The sequence below is a fragment of the Equus quagga genome, chromosome 13 (assembly GCF_021613505.1).
Source record: "Equus quagga isolate Etosha38 chromosome 13, UCLA_HA_Equagga_1.0, whole genome shotgun sequence".
NCBI classification, from domain to species: domain Eukaryota; kingdom Metazoa; phylum Chordata; class Mammalia; order Perissodactyla; family Equidae; genus Equus; species Equus quagga.
In genome coordinates, this window is record NC_060279.1 from 84,157,417 (window position 1) to 84,175,392 (window position 17,976).

At 57.3% G+C, this 17,976-nt stretch overlaps 3 protein-coding genes across 5 annotated transcripts in view; 2 read left to right on the forward strand and 1 right to left on the reverse strand.

Moving 5' to 3' along the window:
* The first annotated feature begins 334 nt into the window (after positions 1–334).
* UBE2S (ubiquitin conjugating enzyme E2 S) lies at positions 335–5,071 on the forward strand. The gene is made up of 4 exons (XM_046680396.1): positions 335–543; positions 1,140–1,287; positions 2,730–2,920; positions 4,615–5,071. Exons 1-4 carry the CDS (start codon positions 541–543, stop codon positions 4,942–4,944), a joined length of 672 nt encoding a protein of 223 aa, XP_046536352.1. The 5' UTR covers positions 335–540; the 3' UTR covers positions 4,945–5,071.
* Positions 5,072–13,280: 8,209 nt separating this feature from the next.
* Positions 13,281–16,217, reverse strand: RPL28 (ribosomal protein L28). 3 transcript variants are annotated; one of them, XM_046682746.1, is made up of 6 exons: positions 16,067–16,083; positions 15,812–15,914; positions 15,622–15,710; positions 15,405–15,528; positions 13,636–13,754; positions 13,281–13,416 (listed from the first exon to the last, which is right to left on the reverse strand). In XM_046682746.1, exons 3-6 carry the CDS (start codon positions 15,700–15,702, stop codon positions 13,327–13,329), a joined length of 414 nt encoding a protein of 137 aa, XP_046538702.1. In that variant the 5' UTR covers positions 15,703–15,710; positions 15,812–15,914; positions 16,067–16,083; the 3' UTR covers positions 13,281–13,326. The 3 variants fall into 3 exon arrangements, with proteins under 3 accessions (XP_046538702.1, XP_046538701.1, XP_046538700.1); XM_046682745.1 differs by lacking the exon at positions 15,812–15,914 and having other exon boundaries at positions 16,067–16,217; XM_046682744.1 differs by lacking the exon at positions 15,812–15,914 and having other exon boundaries at positions 15,959–16,157.
* Positions 16,218–16,340: 123 nt separating this feature from the next.
* Positions 16,341–17,976, forward strand: part of TMEM238 (transmembrane protein 238) — a 4,704-nt gene continuing 3,068 nt past the window's right edge. Inside the window, exon 1 of the mRNA XM_046682748.1 lies at positions 16,341–17,953. Coding sequence (XP_046538704.1) covers positions 17,558–17,953 — 396 coding nt within the window. The 5' untranslated portion in view covers positions 16,341–17,557. The remainder of the gene's footprint in view (positions 17,954–17,976) is intronic.

A 17,976-nucleotide genomic window follows, 5' to 3' on the forward strand; every position in this document is an offset into this window, starting at 1 on the left:
GGCGCGCGCGCGTACTGGGCAGTGGTGGCGTCTCATTCAAACAGCCCAATCAACGGTCGCGTCGCCTCTTGCATCCCTTTCCTCTCTGCTTCCCAGTCTCAGCCCTTCCGTTCTCCAGGGCCCCCTCCTCGACCCCTGCGCGCCCCTATTGGCCGACCCGCCTTGTGCCCCCCTCCCCAACTTCTCCCGCTTCTGCCCTCTGCTTGCGGGAAAGGTGCAAACGCGCTGAACGCCGAGGATCGTGCGCGCTGACGTCACGGGTCGAGGCGCGGCGCTCCGAGGCCGCAGCGGGGCGGGGCCTGCGGGTGGCTATAAAAGGGCGGGGGTGCGCGCGCCGCCGGCTCAGTGCGGCCGGGCAGCCGGGGCGGTGGGAGCTTTGGGCGCCGTGCGCTGCGTGTTTCGGAAGCAGCCGGGAGCGGAGCGGGGCCGCCGGTGCCTCGCTAGGGCCGCAGCGTCAGTAGTTGGGCCCCCCGCCCCGGCCGGCGGCCCGGAGAACGCAGGAAGGGGGCCGGGGGGACCCGCCCCCGGCCGGCCGCAGTCATGGTGAGCGCGGCAGCCAGGCCCGGGAGGGGCTGTCGGGGGCCCCCCTGGAGGAGGAGGCGGGGTCTCAGGAGCTTCGCGCCGGCGGCCTAGCGGCTTGGAGGGCCTGTGCGGGGGTCCTGGGCCGGGGATGGGCCCAAGGGCCTTCGTGGAGGCGGGGCGGGAGGGGAAGGCCCGGCTGAGCCCTGAGGAGAGTTGCGGGCTTTGTGGCCCGCCCGTGGGTGTTACGAGAGTAAGGACGCTCCGACGCCATCCCCAGACCAGAGTTGGGGTTTCCAGGATGGTTTTGCCAAGGTTAGATGGGGAAGGGGACCAGGCCTGGCCTCTGCCGACCCGGAACCATCGGTGGCCCATGTGGGGCTACAGCGGGCTTTGGGGGCTTCTGGGGAAGGTGGAGCCATCCGCAAGCCCGCTCGGAGATCTGCCCCCATTTCTGGTGGGAGATCAGCCTGGCACCGCTGCCTAAAGCATCCTGGGTGAGGGGTCTGGGAACCCAGGCATGATTGACAGCCTGGGACTGCAGAGTCAAGACCAGGGCGGCCACCATATCCTGGATCCGGGCTCTGCTGGCCACTCACTGTCTTCTCTCCGGTGACCAGAACTCCAACGTGGAGAACCTGCCCCCCCACATCATCCGCCTGGTATACAAGGAGGTGACAACGCTGACCGCTGACCCGCCAGATGGCATCAAGGTTTTTCCCAACGAGGAGGACCTCACAGACTTGCAGGTCACCATCGAGGGCCCTGGTGAGTGTGAGAACCAAAGAGGAAGAGGCACGCCTTCTAGATTCCTCGTCATCCTTAGATCAAGAATAGGAAGCTCTCATTATAAGCTGGACTGCCAGGCGCTGGGGACGCAGTGGTAGACGGGACAGCACACCTCTTAGCCTCATGGTGCTTGCAGGCTGCAGGGCAGGACACTACAGATGACAATTAATTGTGTATAATTTTCCTGTAAATGTGAGGAAATCATGGTTGCCCAGAGGGCATATAATGGGGACCTTCCCTGGGTTTGGGGTGAGGCTGTCATCTACGTTCCCTCAGGTAGGAATTCCGTGGGAGTGGGAAGAGGGTGCCAGGCGGTGGGAATAGCATCAGCAAAGACCTGGAGGATGGGCCACACTGTCTCAGACCCTGTCTTGCTGTGAGTGTCAGGGACATAGCAGAGAACAAGGCAGAGCAGCGTTCAGGGAGATGACAGTAGTGACTGAATGCTTACACTGAGACTGTTGAATCACGCGGTGATTTAGCGTATTCCATATGCACTATGTTTCTGCTACTCGTTCAGGGTGTTAGAAGAGCGTTTAATGAAGAACCTAGTCCCGAGTGGGGACTGGGGTGGGGGGGTGGTCAGGGAAAACTTCCTGAGATGGTGACACGCCCCGATGGGTTGGGGCATTGAAAGTCCCCAAAGGCAGGTGTAATGTAGGAACAGAAAGAAAGAAGAAGGCTGGGGAAGCTTTTAGGAAATAGATTTTCTGGGACTCATGGGCCTCTGTAAGGAGTTTGGACAGGGAGCCATTGGTAGGTTTAAAGCAGGTGTGATGGGTCACTGCAGAGTTCCCTTGGACTTCCGTGGGGACAAAGGGAGGGTAGAAACAGGAGGCTGGGCAGGAAGCCACCGACCACTGCTGGCATCCGGTCCAGCTGGACATGGAGCTGGGGTCAGATCCAGGAGGGGACCTGGAGGTCGGCTGCCCAGGCTGCTGATGGGTGGGATGTGGGGGGACTGGGGCCGGAGGACCAGCCATGGGTTTGGAATGGCTCCAGGGTTCCTTGACTGAGCAAGTGGGTGAATGAGAGCCCTGTTTACTGTGGCGGGGAGACAGAACAGTCCCATCAGTCACCCACGAGGCTTGCAAGTAGTTGTTTTTCCAAGAAGACAAGTAGGTGTGCGTGTCTGTGCGTCTTGGGAGGGGTACGCAACTGGGGCCTTCCTGTGGGAGAGAAGAGGCATCCAGGGCTTGGTAGCAACATAAGTCAGGGGGTTAGCTCCAGGGGGTTGGGGGGGGTTCCTGCAGCCCCCTGGGAACCCAGCCCTGTCCTGCTCTCAAGAACCCCCCAGTCTGGTGGAGGAGGCAGCAGGGCACTTGCCTCACAGCCACACCATGGAGACCATGCTTTGGAGTTTTGTGGGGTACCTAGGAGTGCTGAGCCTCTTGACCCAATTTCCCCTCTCTGCATTCCAGAGGGGACCCCATACGCTGGAGGCCTCTTCCGCATGAAACTCCTGCTGGGGAAGGACTTTCCTGCCTCCCCACCTAAGGGCTACTTCTTGACCAAGATCTTCCACCCCAATGTGGGCGCCAACGGTGAGATCTGTGTCAACGTGCTCAAGAGGGACTGGGCAGCTGAGCTGGGCATCCGGCATGTGCTGCTGGTGAGTTCTGGGCTGGACCAGGTCCGCCTCCCTCCTGGACATCCCAGGGAGCCCCCGTGTGTTGTTTCTTTCTTAAAATGAACTGTGAAGTGATTGGGGGCTACCGTGTAAAAATCCAGGTTTCCAGTTTTTCTGGGAAATCCTGGAAGGATTGGCAGTGCCGGGCCCAGGCACCTGTGCCTTGGGACGAGGGATGGGTTCATCTAGCAGGTCAGTTTTCTGACAGTTACAAGTCAAGCATCTGGTTAGGAGCTTTTAAGATAGAATTCATGGGATCAAAATTCACTGCTCTAAAATGAACAGGTCCTTGGTTTTTCACAGGTCCTTGTTTTTCGGTAGTCACGGAGCTTACTTCCACACCCGTCATCACTGTCATTCCAGAGTATTTTCATAGACCAGTGTTTCTCAACCACGTGTGATTTTGCCCCCCCCCCCCCCCCCAGACATTTTTAATTATCACAGCTGGGAGTGCTACGTCCTCTGGTGGGTGGAGACCAGGGGTGCTGCTCCACACCCTGCAGCACAGGGACGGCACCCACAGAGTGAGGGGCCTGGTGTCACTGAAGCCCAGGTGAAGACATCGTGGACTGTACCCATGCCCCAGGGTGCCCACCAGCCACTTGAAGCATTTAGGTCGTCTGCTTCCTCCCCACTCTTCTCACAAGTTAAAAAAAAAAAAAAAAAAACCTTGGCTTTTTTTTTAACTGAATTTCTAACAAGCCCCTGGGGCAGATGGTAGGCAGGATGGAGAACTGGGGTTTCCTGCAGGGCACAGGGGAGGGCTGAGCTCCAAGGAAACCCCAAACCTTTCCCTCCTCTCCCTGTGGTGACAGTGGTGTCAGGGGACATGAGAGATGAGCTCACAGAGTAACTCCAAGTGGCCCCCATGATCCCCAGAGCCCGCAGTGCAGGGTGTGTGTCCGGCTCAGCAATGAGGGAGCTGCGGGAAGGGCAGCCAGGCCTCCCGTGGCGGGCTGCAGTGGTCAGAATTGAGGAGCCATCAGCTCCCTGGTCATCATCAGTGATGTCTGCTGGGCAGGTGCTTTGCGTGTGTCACCACAGCCCCAGTTTACAGGCGAGAGAGGGCATGTCACCTGCTCAAGGCCAGGCATGTTCTGGGTTCTCTTTTAGAGTGACAGCAGAGGTGGGGCAGACATCATGGCTTAGGGGCCACCGCTGGTTGGTGCAGACCCATGTCAGGATCCACCAGGGCTGCTGGTCTCACCTCTGGGATGTGGAGTTTGTGCCTTCTCAGCCTCAGTTTACCCCTCAGTTAAATCTGGCCCATGAAGGGGCATGGAGGACTCGCCCCCTTCCTGGACTGCCCTCTGGATGTCCCTCAGGCACCAGTCCCCCTTATGTCTTGGAGCCTTTCTCTTGGGTGTGGTCCGCCCAGCCAGTCTGTGGCTCTGCACTTGGATTCCTATTTAAACCAGGCCCAGATGTGAGTTCCTACAGTCCCCCTCACTTCTTGAGTGGCCTTGGGCACATCCCTCTCTCCCCAGTCCCAGTCTCACCACTGGTGCAGTGGGCCTGCGTGGGTGACACTGAGCACAGATGAAGGATGCAGCTGTGATCTGGACCATGTCCCATGTGGGGACACGGTGTTGGGAGCAGAGGCCACAACGCTGGCCGTGGGAGGGTTGGGGGCCCGTGGGTGGCCTGGCCCCTGACCCTGGGCCCTCTCCCCACAGACCATCAAGTGCCTGCTGATCCACCCTAACCCCGAGTCTGCCCTCAATGAGGAGGCGGGCCGCCTGCTCCTGGAGAACTACGAGGAGTACGCCGCCCGCGCCCGCCTGCTCACCGAGATCCACGGCGGCGCTGGCGGGCCCAGCGGCCGGAGGCCTGAGGCCGGCCGGGCCGTGGCCGGTGCGGCTGCGGCCTCCTCCACTGACCCTGTGGCCCCCGGAGGCCCGGGAGGGGCTGAGGGTCCCATGGCCAAGAAGCACGCGGGCGAGCGGGATAAGAAGCTGGCAGCCAAGAGAAAGACGGACAAGAAGCGGGCACTGCGGCGGCTGTAGCGGGCTTTTCTCCTTCCCCACCTGACCCCCAACTCTGTCTCTAAGTTATTTAAATTATGGCTGGGGTGGGGGAGGGCGTGGGGCACTGGGACCTGGATTTGTTTTTCTAAATAAAGTTGGAAAAGCAGCTGCTGTGCCTTGCAGATGCCCCGGGACCCTCCTCGGCCATGCTGGCTCCCGGCAGTTGGCACCACCATCTGCGCCCTGGTCCATGTGTCGACCGCAGCACTGGGTCTGCCCCAGCTCACCAGGCCCGCTGTTGGAGGTCTGGGGCCACCTCTGTCTGAGCTGTGGCGGTGGGGGAGTGTCTGGAGTCACATTTCCAGTGGGGGTAGGAAGCAGGTGGGCCTAGGGCCTCCTCTGATGGCTGCCACCCTCGTTCTCTCCCGAACCAAGCAGGCGTTGGCTTGGCAGTGTCCCTTCCTGCCCCGAATGCCAGGTGACAAGTGTGAGGAGCCTGGCTCTTGCCTTGTCTGTCTGTCCTGGACAGGTGAACTTCTGCGCCCTCATGGCACCCAATCCAGCTGTGGCCTCAAGATTGGTTTTTTCTCTGGGCAACAAAGCATCTCCCATGTGTATTTCTGGGTACCATCACAAACCCCAGGCCTAAAACGACACCCATCCCACAGCTTCTGTTGGTGGGCAGTGTGGGCGCGACCAGCTGGTCACTGCTCAGGCTTCACAGTGGAAGTTGAGGTACCCGCTGGGCCAGGTTCCTCCCTGGGGTCCTCGGGCTCATGGTTGGAGGCTTTGGGTTCTCGGGCTTGTAGGGCCTGGGGGGTGTTCTCAGCTGGAAGCCGCTGGGGTTCTTGCCCTGTGGCCCCTTTCTTCCTGTCTGAAGCCTCAAATGTCCAGCTTAAGGACCTAGTCCTTTTGGGGGCTCAGCTGACTAGATGAGGCTGCCCCGTTGCTCCTGATTAACCCCAAGTAGTAAGAGGTTCTGCCCCCCGGGGGGGCGTGGAGAACCTGGGGCAGATTAGCTCCCCGCACACACCGCACACACCGCGGCTGCCGGAGGGCAGGGCCCCTCCTCCCTGCCCTGCTTCTCATCTGCAGGACAGCAGACTGGCGGTCATTGTACACCTTGGACTGCTGTGGAGGGTCCAGGGTAAGGGCCGCAAAGCTGCTGGTGTCGGGGCTCAGTGGGGGGAAGGGGAAAGGAAGAGACCAGAGAAGGCCAGCCAGCCATCTGTGACTCAGTTTCTCATCCAATAACAACAGGATTTTGTTGCCCTCTGCCAGGCTCTGTGCTGGGTCCCAAAGACTGTCAAAAATGATCACAAACAAAATGAAAAAAAAGAATGTCTACACAAAGATTTATACATGAATTTTCATAGTTGCTTCCTTTGTAATAGGCAAAAACAAAACAACCCAAATGTTCACCTACAGATGAATGGCTAAAGACATTGGTGAGTTCGTACAGTGGAATACGACTCAGGAGAATGTCGACAGACAAACAACGCGGATGCAGCTCAGAAGTATCATATGAGGAGTGAGGCCATTTACAGAAGTGAACAAAATATTGGATTCCACTTACATGAAATTCTAGAACAGGCTAAATTAATCACTAGCGGCCCAAAGCAGATCATAGGCTGTATGGGTTCAGGGGTATGGGGAACATTTTGGGGTGACAATATTCCAGATCTTGATTATGGTGGTGGTCGCGCCAGTGCATAAATTTGTTAAAACTTATAAAACTATGTACTTAAAATAGGTGCCTTTTACTTTGTGTAAAGTATATCTCAATGAAGTTGATTTTAAAAAAATTTTTAATCAAGAACTACTGTTTATCTAAAGTGAAAGACGAGTCAGTGGGACAGAAGACATTTGCAAGACATAGAACCCAAAAGAACTAATCCAAACAATAGGTAAAGAGCTCCTACAAATCGGTAAGGAAAAGACGGCACAAAAGAGAAGTTGGCAGAAGCACTTGCACAAACACTTCATAGAAAAGGAAATCCCAGTGACTAGCGAACACATGAAGAGACTCGTCCTCATCAGTAACTGGGACAATGCCGTAAGCCAAAGTTGATGCCGCCACGCTGCCATGAACCTGGCAACAGTCATGAAGTCTGACAAGACCCAGCGTCCACTGGGTTGTAGGCTGCGGCCGCTCCTGCGCTCCTGGTGGGAGAGAGGTGGGGCGCGTGTCACTCCTCGGAAGGCGAGGGCACGCACTCCTGCTTACTCTGCGCCCTCATGCACGGGCCACAGGCTTGAAGCAGCCTTTGTCTTAATTGCAAACAGTATCAACATGCTTGTATATTCAGGAAACAATACTATATGACACAAAAACCACCAACCTTCCCTCCTTCCAGCAGTGTGGGAGAATCACAAATGTCACATCAGCCAAAGGAATCACAAGATACCGACAGATTGAATGCCTTCGTCCACCATCCCAGAAGGGCCAGAAATAAGCCGTCCTGCTAAACATTCGTCCACCATCCCAGAAGGGCCAGAAATAACCCGTCCTGCTAAACATCCAGACCTCCCTTGGTAAAACTATACAAGTGAAGAATGTCTCCATAAAGCTCGGGATTCTGGTTACCTCCGGCCAGCACGGGGCCCAGGAGGGCTTTGCGGGCCTGGTAGTCCTCAGTTTCTTTACTTGGTGTTAGTTACATGGGTGCTGCTCGCTTTATAATTATGCTTTTAAGTGTATAAATATGTCTTAGGCACTTTTCTGCATGTCTACTATATACTCATTATGTACGGATACGGACCAATCTCCAAAATATATTAAGTGAAAAACAGCAACAAGCACATGGTGTACATGATGTGCTACCATTTTTGTTAATTTTTTGTTAATTTTGTTTTAAGTAGGATGCATATGTATCGGCTTGCATGTGCATTGACTGCCTCTGAGAGGTCACATTAGAACCTGCAAATATGGTCTTAAGGAAGGACAGCTCGGAATAATTTGTGAATGTTCCCCATGCATGCAAAAAGCAAAAACTATTTTTTTTTTAATTTTAAAGACAAAATTTCTGCAAAGAAACAGCTCCCTCTCATTCCTGTCTCCCCAACACCCAGTTCCCTTAATCAGGGACAACCAGTGTCACTAGGTTCTCATGTATTTTTCTGAGGAAATTCTCTGCAAATATGAGCAAGTTTAAACAGACTCTTTGAAGCCCACCCCTCTTTTATTTTCACGCACTAGCAGTGTCCACTACACAGCACATCGCATCTTGCCTTTGTCACGTGACAGCAAGTCTTGGAAGTCAGTCGAGTGAGCACTGACAATCTTTCCTGCTCTTAGCGGCCTCGCATGCCATCGTGTAGACGTGCCATTGTGTGTTTCACACGTCCTGGACAGACTCACCGACAGTGCCCGAGGGAATGACCTTTGTATGTGGATCACTGGCACACAAGGGAGTATATCCAAGGCATAAATCTTACAAGTGACATTACTGTGCCCAAGGGTACGTTCATTTGTAATTTTGTCCCCGTATTGCCAAATTGTTCCCCATGGGGTTTGTCCCAATTTACACTGTCAGCAATGGATGGTGTGCTTGTTCCTCCACGCTCGCCAGTACTGTGATCTATATCCAACATTTGGAATTTTCTCAATCTAAGAGGTGAACAATATCTTAGTATGTTTTTAATACTTTTTTTTTTTTTTTAAAGATTGGCACCTGGGCTAACAACTGTTGCCAATCCTTTTCTTTTTCTGCTTTTATCTCCCCAAACCCCCCCTGTACACAGTTGTATATCTTAGTTGCACGTCCTTCTAGTTGTGGGATGTGGGACGCCGCCTCGACGTGGCCTGAGGAGCAGTGCTATGTCCGCGCCCAGGATCCGAACCCTGGGCCGCCGCAGCGGAGCACACGAACTTAACCACTCGGCCACGGGACCAGCCCCTAATATTTTTTTTTAAGTATGCTATTCTTTGGTGAGGAAGATTGGCCTTGAGCATAACATCTGTTGCCAATCTTCCTCTTTTTGTTTTCTTCTTCTTCTCCCCAAAGCCCCAGTACATAGTTGTATATTCTAGTTGTAGGTCCTTCTACTTCTTCTGTGTGGGATGCTGCCTCAGCAAGGCTTGACGAGCAGTGCTAGGCCCGCGCCCAGGATCCAAACGGGCAAACCCCAGGGTGCCGAAGTGGGGCACACAAACTTAACGGCTACGCCACTGGGCTGACCCTACACTTAACTTTTTCTAGAACAGTTTTAGATTTACAGAAAAACTGTGAAGCCAGTTACAGGATCCCCTACTTTTGCATCTCTTCCATAAATACTAAACACAGACACTAAAACAAATATGCTGGGTTTGCAGTAAGAGAGCCCAGGTCCGGCCAGGGTCGGGGAGGCACCGGGAGGGTGAACTCGGCAGGCCCTGGACAGGGATATTCGCGAACAGTGTCTACACAGCGGTTGAGGGTTGGATCGCGGGCTGGGATCTTACCCTCCTTGCCCCAGGCGACTCCTTCTATTTGCATGTCTCCGAAACACGTGCACATGTTATTTACATAATGAAAAACTTCAAAAGAATAGCTGATTTTATTCCAGCAACTGACTACAAAAGGAATAAAGGGAAATTTTTAAAATGCCTGGACGGGGCAGAAACCGCCCGGATCACAAACGCAGCAGAGGCTGCAGTGATGTTCACGACGACACATGGAAGGCCGGGCTGCCCCGGAAACTTGGAACCACGGGGCATCAGAGCGCATGGATTTGGCACATGGCTTCAAAGTGCTCTGAAACACACGAGCATCGTTTTGTGGGCAAATAGTTACAGACATGGGAACACATTTGTGATCATTTGAGTCCATCTGGTCAAAACAACTTATAATAATAAACATCCATTAATTCATTCATGCAAGGAAAATTTGTGGGCTTGTCTTGGCAGGCCGCATCCTAAGCTTTTTGTGCATTTAATCTTCTCCACAGCCTTAGGAAGTAAGGTCTATTGATATGCATGCGTCACAGAAGAGGGAACAAGGCACAGAGAGATTGAAGAATGCGCCCAACGTTGCACAGCCAGGAAGCGCTGGAACCCCAATGTATCTCATGTATCTGTGCAGGTGGGAATATAATCAAGGCCAGCCCCTCCCATGATCAGAGCATGTCTCAGCCCTGAGTCTCCACTGCTGTGAGAAGCCCGGAGGCCCCAGTGCTCTGAGTGACCTTGTGCATGGTAGCTGTCAGGAGTGTGCCCTATACTCACTCATTCTGCAGACATTCCCTGGGCTAGCACTGGAGACACAGCAGCAGAGCAAACCACAATCTCTGTTTTGTGGAGCCCTGAAGGACCAGGCACTTGAAAGGACCTCGGTTCACGTACGGGTAAACTGAGGCATGGAGAGACTAGGTGACTGGCCCAAGTGCCCACAGCCAGGAACCAGGAGACCTGGAATTTGAACCAAGGCAGCCTGGCCCCCTGCTGCTCTGAACCCCCAGTCCAGATGGCACATCGATGGCACCACTGTGGGAGGTGGGTGGCAGCGGCTCTCAGCGCCGGTCATCCCACTGCCCCTGCTGCAGTCTGCTGTCAGTCTTATCAGGGCTCCCCTGCACCCGAGTTGGCTTTCTCTTGTGGTTCCCCAGATTTCCCTTTTGCCTTCAGCTTTCAGCATTTTTATTATGTGGTGTCTGGGTACTTACGGGGTTTTTTCAATCTCATTATTTTTCCTGTTTCTCTCTGCTTTCTAATTCCCACGCCAACACATCACTTGTGAGAAAGTTTGCCTAGAGGGCCTCCTGGAAATCACATCTCCTGCAGGCCCTCCCCCTTCCCAGGAGGGAAGAGATGGGAAGCTGAGGCCCAGAGATGGCTTGTCCACATTCACACAGCACCAGGGGCTCCAGCGTAGACTCAGGGCTGAGACCAATTCCCTCCCTCCCACCGCTCGGCCCCACCCCCCGTGGCATGCAGACCCCTTGCAAGGGGAGGGGCCATGAGGTGAAGGTGGGCCTTGTGGGCCCGGGCCAGGGGCCTGCCTTTCACTCGAGTGGGATGAGAACGTGGGAGGCTCTGGAGCCGTGTTAAGCCACCTGACTTAGTTCCAACAGGACGCCTCTCCACCTGGGTAGGCATGGACCCAAGTAAGGCAAGGGTGGAGGCTAGTCTAACAATCCAGGCGAGGCAGTGTTTGGCCAGAAGTGGTCAGGTTCCCCATGGCCTGGGGAAGGCTGGAGGGGCGGTGGGGGCAGAGGACGGAGGTCAGGAGCTGTGTCTGGGCCTGTGGAGTCTGCTCCTCGAGGCAGGACATCTGCCCCTGACCCCAGCGGGGGCCTCAGGAAAGGGGGCCCTTTGCCCCCTTGGCCACAGAGCTGTGGAGTGGGGGCAGGGAGCACAGCTCCCTCTCTGGACCAGATCCCCAGGACAGCAGGGACCCAGAAGCCCCATGCTGGATGCTTGGCCCCCGGCACAGTGGCTGCTACACAGTAGGTACACAGGAAGCAGGTGTACGTAGGTGCCAGGAGCAGCAACACGGGTGACATTTCCTCCATCCAAGCCTGTTTCTACGTCTGTAAGCTGGGGATGACACCTGCTCTGTCGGGTGTCTGCGTTAGAGATCTAGCTACTTGCCTGAGGCAACACAGCTAGTAGCCAAGCTGGTTGTAGAACCTGGGCAGCCAGTGTCCAGCACCTCTGCCTTCGAGGTATGAGCCACCATCTGTTTGATAAACACCATCAGGCAAAGAGACAATGGGTCAAAGAGCAAGAGGGCGGGGCAACTGGAGAACCTGCTTCAGACCCAGTTGTCCAGAGTGGGGGGCCTCTTTGAGGCCGCAGAGCTGTGGCCAGAACAGGAGGCAGCCTCAGGGGATGAGGAGAGGGCAGCAGAGACAGAGTGGGCACAGAAGAGCCGGGCGGGGACTAGAGGAGCAGTTAGGCTCCGAAGAGCATGCAGGCATTGAGCCGGGCCCAGGCGGCAGGTGAGGAGCGAGGTTGCAGGATGGGCTGTCCACACGCAGCATAGCAGGAGGTAGACAGCTGGCTGCGCACGTTCTTAGCTAATAAGCTGTTTAAGGATGCCAGCTGATGGTGGAAGCCTGGGGCCAGCCCTCCCTGCTGAGTGGCCTCTGTCCTCGAGGATGGGCACAGTGCCCCACAGCGCTGTGAGGATTCACGAGCTGCATCGGTGCCCTGACCATCACCTATCTGCCTCCCATTTCAGACAGGGAGATGGGCGCTCTTGGCCAGAACCAATGGCCATGGCACGATGGGGCCCCAAGGGCTCTGTGCAGCCCTACCCAAGTCCTAGAATACACTTCACTTCACTCCTGTGCGGTCCCTGCAGCGGCCCTGAGCTGCTGTCCCAGGACCCACAGCAAGGGGGGTCAGCTGGCTCCCTCAGAGCGCCCATCAGGAGTCAGGCTGTCCTACGAGAGCCACAGAGAGTAAATACTTTCATCTTTGCGGGCCACACTCCAAACAAGGCTGTAACAGAGGCACAGAACAGGTAACATCATGGAAACAGGAGGCAGGCCAATTCGGCCCACAAGCCAGCGAGCCGGCCCTTCCTTGGTGTAGGGCCCCACCCCTTAGGAGATTTACTCTAAAGGTTAAGGGATCAAGAATCATCACTTGGGGCCAGCTATACGAGGGGTTAAGTTTGTGCACTCCGCTTAGGCGGCCCAGGGTTTCAACCAGTTCAGATCCAGGGCACATACATGGCACCGCTCATCAGGCCATGCTGAGGTGGCATCCCACATGCCACAACCAGAGACACTCACAACTAGAGTAAACAACTATGTACTGGGGGTCTTTGGGGAGAAGAAGGGGGAAAAAACCATTACTTATCTTTCTTAAAGCTTTGTCATGTGTTAGCAAAGCGTGGGATTCTGACAATTCCAAACTTAACTTCTTTAACCTGCACTTTTTTTTTCAAAGATTTTATTTTTCATTTTTCTCCCCAAAGCCCCCCAGTACGTAGTTGCGTATTTTTAGTTGTGAGTCCTTCTAGTCGTGGTATGGGAGATGGCGCCTCAGCGTCGCCTGATGAGCAGTCCCATGCCCGCGCCCAGGATACGAACCAGAGAACCTTGGACCGCCGAAGCAGAGCGCGCGAACTTGACCACTCGGCCACGGGGCCGGCCCATAACCTGCACTTTATAATTTGTCATACTCAACAGTCACTTGTGAAGTGAACCCGGGCCCTGTCTGAGAAGCAAGAGAAACACTGGACCAGGCCGCACACAAGAGTGGGGCTGAGCTCCCCCACCTGGCCCTGGTCCCTCCAGTCCCAAGACACCGCAAGCTGCGTGGTCCCAGTGGGTGAGGAGCCACCTGGGGATAAGCTAACACTCCAGGGTTCTGGTGACACGGCCTAGTCACACACAGCCAGAAACCTGGGGCCCACACAGAACGGAAGCTCAGGTGAAACGGCTGAGGAAAAGCGACTGATGTCTTTATTGCTTTGAGGGTGGGAATGTTCAGGAACTCTTGGTGGGGCGGGTCCGCTTCCTCTTCACCATCACAGGCTTCTGGCTGCGCAGGATGGCGCTGGCTCTGCGTATGGCGGCCTGTGGAGCCAGGTGGGGACCATTTACCCACCTCATCAGCTGTGCGTCCCCAGCCTGCCTCCCAGGTGGAAAATGTCCCTTCTCCCACCTGAGCACCGGTCCAGCTCCGCCAGTCGGCAGAGGGCCCTCCCTCATAGCACCGGCCGGACTCCCCCACTCCCACCAGCTCCTAAGTGCAGCCACCTGCGCCCGCGCGGGCCTGCCGCGGCCCCCACTCACCATGCGCAGATCGGGGCGGTACTTGTTCCTGCGGATCATGTGCCGGATGCTGCTGAGGGTGGCCCGGGCGTTCTTGTTGATGGTGGTCCGAACATAGGACGTGGCTGGCTTTCTCTGGCCTGGCAGGGAAGAGTGGCCGTAGGGGTCAGATGGTCTGGGTCTTCAGTGCACCTCCCAGCATGAGGACACAATGCCACCCCAGAACCCGAAGGCCTCGGCTGGGAGCCTGGGCAGGCAGGGCAGCCCCACAGCCAGCCACATCTCCCCACGCATCCATTTACGGGACAGTTGGTGACCACCACATGCCAAGCCCTGCCACAAGCACTGTACAGGTGTCTCCTCCTCGCTGTGTCCCTCAGACACAGCATTCATCATCTTCACCTCACTTTACATGGATGGGAGCTGACTCCAGGGAGAGGAGAGAGCAGGGCAGGCAAACACTTGGCAGCGGGCTGGCTGGGTAGTGGATGCTTCTCAGACTGCAGCTCCAGCCTCCTCGCTGCCCCACCCTCCCAGGCCCAAGCTACCCTCTCTGGTAGAAGAGCCTGAAATGCTGAGCTCTAAGGCCTGGCCCGATGCTGGAGGACAAGCAGCCACAAGAGGGCCAGGAGTGAGGGAGCGCCGGGGCAAGCACCTGCTCCTCACCTGTGCACAGGTGGAGTCTAGACTCACTGCCCCGGATTAAAGCTAACAACCCTTTCCTAGGCCACAAAACTGCTGACCTCAGTCAGGATCTGAAGTCGGACGGAACTGATGGAGTCCTGGCTGGAGGCCTGCACTCCTGGCGGAAAGAGTCCCCAAGAAGCCAAGGACTCCTCACCATAAGGGTGGTTTAATGTCACTCTCACCTGACTTGCTGACCTCCTCACGTCAGCCTGGTTCCTGACAGCACAGGAACGGCCAGCCAACAGAGAGAGGAAAGTCAAGTTTTCAGTACCCAACACACCAGAACAGGGTTCTCAGAAGTGTGGGAACCCGGTCCGGCCCTGTGGCCAAGTTCGAGTGCTCTGCTGCAGGCGGCCCAGTGTTTCATCGGTTCGATTCCTGGGCGCGGACATGGTGCCGCTCATCAAGCCACAACTAGAGAAACCCACACCTAAGAATGCACAACTATGTACCAGGGGGCTTTGGGGAGAAAAAAGAAAAAAAAAAATCTTTAAAAAAAAACAAAAGAAAAACCCCAGCACAAAATAAAACTGGTGGAGGTGCGACAGCCCCAGCTCACCTGTCAGTAACTGTCCAGAGACCCCTGCATCTCCTGGACCTCCCCTAAGAGGCTGAGAATGCAGCCCATGGCGGGCGGGGGCGGGTCCTCAGGCCCTCCTGAGTCCACACAAGCAGAATACGGAGTCAAACTGCTGTTTCTGACCCAGCCTGTCAGTTCCTACAGAAGGATGCTCACCTGTTTGCCTCAATTTTCCACCCTGCACAGAAATGGAGACACTCTCCACCTGAGCTGCTTCAAAGATTTCATCTGCAAACACGATCTGACCGTGCAAGGCCAAAATTTAATCCTTACAACCACCCAGTACAGTCGAGGTGCTAAAATTTCTCCACTGTGCTCATCCACAGACGAGAAAACAGGCTAAACGAGCCGGCAGCTCGCACAGCCGGTGGGCTTGCAAAGGAGCCAGCTTCCCAGGCTTTCGCCCTGACCTGGGGGAACCTCGATTCCAGGGCAGCATCACTCCTGCGGCCCGACACGGAAAAGCCACAGCTCCCTGCCCCGGATGCCCAGTCGTCCGGGCCGAGCCAGGGCAAACGCTCACCGGATCTCCGCTTCATCACCACCACGACCCCTTTGCCGTCGGCCGCGGGCTCCACACCCACAGTCTTGCGGTGAATCAGCCCGTTGTAGCGGAAGGAGTTGCGGGCCTTCAGGTTATTGGGCTCCTGGGAAGGAGAACGCAGAGGGGGCCGTGAGGGAGGGGACCCGGCGATCGTGAAGCTGCCTCCCTCCGCCCCGGCCGTCCGGGGCCCACTTACGGTGCTGTACGTCTGCTTGTTCCTCTTGATCAGGAAGCTGGAGCAGTTCCGCACGACCATCCATTGTAGATGCGCGGACATGGCGGCAACTGCGGAGAAAGGGGCGCGGGGAGGTGTCAAAGGGAGGAGCGGGCCGACGCCGGGCCACGGGGTCCCATCCGGAAAACAGAGGTAGGGGTGCGATACGGACCTGATGGAAGGGGGCACTCCCAAAGGCAGACAACACCTAGGAATTTGCCAAGCCAGGCTGAGCGACCTAAGGCGGCGGGACTGAACTCGGGTGCCGAGACTAACTGGGGGGATGAAAGGGGGGCAGAGCGTGAGGAACCACAGCGACCTCGGGCGGCGGGGACGAAGGGCAGCCAAGGGCGCGAGGGGCGCAAGGAGAGAAGGCGGGCGGCCGGCGCAACTCGACCACGCGGGCGGACAGACGGCACGAGCTCACCTCCTCTCAACGCGGCAGCCGGAGACGGAAAGAGACCGACGGGAGGCGGGGCGATGTCTTTAATACCGATACGCATTTCCGCTTCCTCTCTGGGCTCGCGCGTGCCAGGGCCTGTCCCCGCCTCCTCCCGCCCTCCTCCGAGGAGGCTCGGAGACCTTCGGCTATTTCCGCTAGCCCGTCGCACACCGCTCGGGGATCTTCGGAACTCTTCTGCGAGAGACCCGAGGGCATGTTCTCGGACGCGGAGCACCACAGTTCTGAGGACCCTTCGTGTATTTTCAGAATCCCATGGCTGGGTTTCTGAGTGGGTCCCTCTCGACAGGCCCCAAGTCCCCTTCCTTAGCGGCCTCTCCCTAGTATTATTTACCCAGCGCTTAGCACTGTGCACAGACTAGGCGCTCAATAAACATTTGTTTTATGAATGAACCTGTGAGTGCGTGAACTAGTTAAGCCTAACTCCGGTGTCTTCGGATGCTTCCGGTCTTCTTCGTAAACCCTCGGCTATTCCCGACGAAGGCACCGAGGCCCGCTCGGACATCTTCGGCACTCTCCGGAAACGCCCTTCAGCTCAGTGTCTGCCTTCCCCTATTGGCTCACGCCCGGTTCGGGTCTGTCCGTAACCGCTCGGCCACGTTCGGAACCCTTCGGCTAATCCCGGCGGCCCTCTCTTACTTCTCTCTCCCCAGGGTCCTCTTAAAATAAACTCCTAAACTCTTCGGAGTCTGGAGAAAAGTTTCTCGGAACCTTCTCGCAGACTGCCAGCGTGGGTTTCCTGTCGGGCGAGTTGATGTTTAGAGGAAAGGAGATTTGCCTGGGGAAGCTCTTGGTTCCTTTAGGGGTTCCACACCTGTTGGTCCAGCTCCCATTGTTCCCCTGCAGTCCGCCCTGCGTCACGCCCATTAAACCTCCCGGAAGTTTATTTCCTGTTGTCGGGGTCACGTTAAGGGGCAGGAGCCTTGCCCGATGGAGGTCTGTGGGCTCGGCCTCACCGGCACCGGGCCTGGGGCTGGGGGGACCTCAGGAGACCCCTGAGAACAAAAGGAATGGCCGCGCCTCTGCCACCTCCACGAGTGCCCCTGGGCTTGCACTTAGGTCTGGAACCTCCCCGAGGGCAGGGGTCCCGTCTGCGCCCGTGGGCTTCGCCGTGTCGGGTCCTGACAGTCCAGAGGCCCCGGCGGAAACCACGGAGCAAACGCGAGAGGCGCGGTTTGTCCGGTGCCCCCGCAGCGTCCCGAATCGGGGCCGTGTGCCGCTCCGCGCTCCCTGGGGCGCAGGGGCCCTAGGCCACCGCTGTCTGTGAGCCCGGCTGCCCCCAGCAGAGGGCTCCGAGGGCCGAGCCCTGCGCAGCACCCGGGCCAGGGCGCCCCGTCCGCGCCCAGCTCAGGTGACCGGGCGGGCGCCGGGCACACCTGGCGCCGTCCCCTGACCCCGCCCCGGTCTGGCCGCACCCCAGGACGCTCTCGGTGGGAGCCAGCGCGGCGCAGCAGGGCCATGGCGGCCGTGCCGGCGGTGTGCGCCGCGCAGGGGCCCCCGCCCAGCGCACCGTCCCCGCCGGCCGGCGTGCCCGTGCCCTCGTCCGGCCTGGGCCGCTGCCGGATGGCGCTGCTGCTGGCCGTGGCGCTGGACGTGGCGGGCATGGCGGCGCTGCTGACCGGCGTGTTCGCGCAGCTGCAGGTGCGCGGCCGCGACTTCGGCGACCTGCTCATCTACTCGGGCGCGCTGCTCGTCTTCCTGAGCCTGCTCGGCTGGATCCTCTGGTACACCGGCAACATCGAGATCTCGCGCCAGGAGCTCGAGCGCGACTACGGCCTGCGGCCCTCGGCGATCGCCCGCCTCGCGCGCAAGCTCTCCCGCCGCTGGTCGGCGCCCGCCGCCGCCGCCGGCCCGCGCGCCGCGCTCGGCTCCCGGGG